Source organism: Daucus carota, chromosome 3, assembly GCF_001625215.2.
Source record: "Daucus carota subsp. sativus chromosome 3, DH1 v3.0, whole genome shotgun sequence".
Lineage (NCBI taxonomy): Eukaryota > Viridiplantae > Streptophyta > Magnoliopsida > Apiales > Apiaceae > Daucus > Daucus carota.
The window spans coordinates 40,775,160-40,778,012 of NC_030383.2; the positions used below are offsets into that span (position 1 = coordinate 40,775,160).

The following is a 2,853-nucleotide window of genomic DNA, read 5'->3' on the forward strand; positions in this document are numbered from 1 at the left end:
TATAATTTTAATTATTTTATACACTGTCCAGGCTTGATTTCTTTGTGTTTTATGCTATAATATCTGTGTAGATATTATGTAAAGTGCTTGATTGAATTTATATTTATGTATTTATTTGACCAGTATAAATTTACTTCTGTTGTTGACTGTCCAGACTTGATTTTCTTTGTGTTTTTATGCTTTTATATTTGTGTAGATACCATGTAAAGTGCTTGATGGAATTTATATTTATGTATCTATTTGATATGTATGATTTTTGTCTATGTGTTTGCCTTTAGTTATAATGTTCAGTAATTTTTGCTTGATATTATATAAACTAGTCTGCAACTGGAATTGTCAAATGGTAGTACGTAGTTAATGTAAATTAGTTTAGTGTATATAATGTTGGTATGAATAATTTAGGTAATATATAGCCCGACTTTAATAAAACTCTTTGTAAATCAGGTATAGGATGAATACATGGATAAGTCGTGGATCAAAGAAGATAGGGATTCTTTAGAGTATGAAATTGGGGTTGAAAACTTCTTGATATTTGCTGAAGAAAATGCCAAGAATATTAAGTCAATTCCTTGCCCCTGTGCACGCTGCGTGAATTTTAAAAACTTACCAATAAAAACAATTAGAGGTCATCTGTATGAGAATGGATTTAGTTTGGGGTATTTAGAGTGGATTTGGCATGGAGAGGAGTCCGGTAGGAGTAATAGGTCATCTGCTCATAGTACTCACGCTGTAGATGAATTAGATCAAAACTTCGAAATAAAAACCAATGATGTGTACGAGGCAGCCTATAATGATGGTGATTATGATAAGGAATCCTTTGACTTCAAGAGGTTTGTTGCTGACGCAGAGCAACCTCTGTTTGAGGGAAGTGAGTGCACGAAATTAGAGTCATTGTTAAAACTACAAAACTGGAAAGCTAGATTTGGCATTAGTGACACGGCCTTCTCTGATCTACTATCCTCTGTAGGCTCTATCCTTCCCAAAGATAATGTTCTGCCTACTAATGCATATGAGACAAAGAAAACCCTTAGGGACTTGGGACTTGAGTATGTAAAATACCATGCTTGTCCTAATGACTGCATATTATACAGAGGTATATATGAAAATGCCTCTGTATGTCCCAAGTGTCATCTTACTCGCTGGAAGGTTGCAAGGGATGGTATAGTTAGGGTTAATAATCCTGCAAAAATAATGTGGTATTTTCCCATCATTCCAAGATTCCGACGGATGTTCAAATCTGAATCCACTGCAGAATTATTAACCTGGCATGCAAGCAATCGAATTCAAGATGGGTTAATGCGTCATCCTGCCGACTCTCCTTCTTGGAGAAACATCGATTATAGGTACCCTGAGTTTGGCAGAGAGTCAAGAAATTTACGCTTAGTATTGTCAGCCGATGGTATAAACCCGCATAATAATGGGCTAACCAATAGGTACACCTGTTGGCCTGTTGTGTTAACAACGTATAACCTTCCTCTATGGTTGTGCGTGAAAAGAAAGTTTTTGATGCTAAGCATATTAGTTCCAGGTCCCCACGAGCCAGGAAATAACATTGATGTATATTTGCAACCACTGATAGATGATTTAAAGCAGCTTTGGGAAGTAGGTGAACCAAATGTTTACGATGCTCATACTTTTTTAATTTAAAAGCAGTTCTCATGTGGACAATGAATGACTTCCCTGCCTATGGAAATTTGCCCGGCAGTGTTAATAAAGGATATAAATGTTGTCCAATATGTGGTGATAATACAGTAGCCAAGTACCTGAGTCATAGTATAAAATTATGCTTCCAAGGTCATCGTCGCTATTTGGAACCACATCATCCTTATAGGAGGCAGAGGGCAGCTTTTAATGGTGAACAAGAATTCAGCACAACACCTATTCCCCTCTCTGGTGAAGAAATCTTAGTTGAACAGCAGAAGCTTAAGTTTGAATATGGGAAGAAGGATAAGAGGGCAAAGAAGGTGGACTCTATTTGGAAGAAAAAGTCTATTTTCTTTGAGTTAGAATATTGGAAATATCACCATGTGCGTCATTGTATTGATGTTATGCACGTGGAGAAAAATGTGTGTGATAATTTGGTTTGGAGATTATTAAATTTAAAGTTTAAGACTAAGGATAGTGTGGCGTCTCGCCTTGATTTAGTTAAAATGGGTATAAGGGCTGATTTAGCCCCACAAATAGGAGAAAAGAAAACATTCTTACCTCCTGCACCTTATAGTTTGTCCAGGGCTGAGAAAAAGAAAATGTTGTCGTCTTTGTCATCCATGAAACTTCCTTACGGACATTCATCAAACATTAAAAATTGTGTGTCCATGGATGACTTGAAGGTTTACGGGCTTAAGTCCCATGACTGTCATGCGCTCTTGCAACAGTTATTACCAGTTGCTATTCGTTCCGTTCTTCCAAGAGATGTTAGGGTTAGTATCATAAGATTGTGCTTCTTTTTTAACTCTTTGTGCAAGAAAGTTGTTGATGTTTCGAAACTGAGTAAACTGCAATCAGATGTTGTACTGATCCTATGTGAGCTCGAAAAAATTTTCCCTCCCTCTTTTTTTACGGTGATGATGCATTTGATTGTCCACTTGGTTGCGGAATTACGTTTATGTGGACCGGTATTTTATAGATGGATGTATCCATTTGAACGCTTCAATAAAGTATTAAAGAGTTATGTACGGAATCGGTTTTATCCGGAAGGTTGCACAGCAGAAAGTTATTTAGGAGAAGAATCCGTAGAATTTTGCACGGAATTTGTTAGGGAGAACTGGACCACTGCAGGTCTTCGGAGGGAGGAAGACAAGCTTTCTGGTCCGTTATCTGCAGTTAAAATGAAGTCAATTGATGAAAAAGAAC

At 36.9% G+C, this 2,853-nt stretch overlaps 1 protein-coding gene across 1 annotated transcript; it reads left to right on the top strand.

Annotated features, from left to right (window-relative positions):
* Positions 1–459: 459 nt before the first annotated feature.
* LOC108212475 (uncharacterized) lies at positions 460–1,647 on the top strand. Its single transcript, XM_017384198.1, has one exon. It carries the CDS (start codon positions 460–462, stop codon positions 1,645–1,647), a length of 1,188 nt encoding a protein of 395 aa, XP_017239687.1.
* The last annotated feature ends 1,206 nt before the right edge of the window (positions 1,648–2,853 follow it).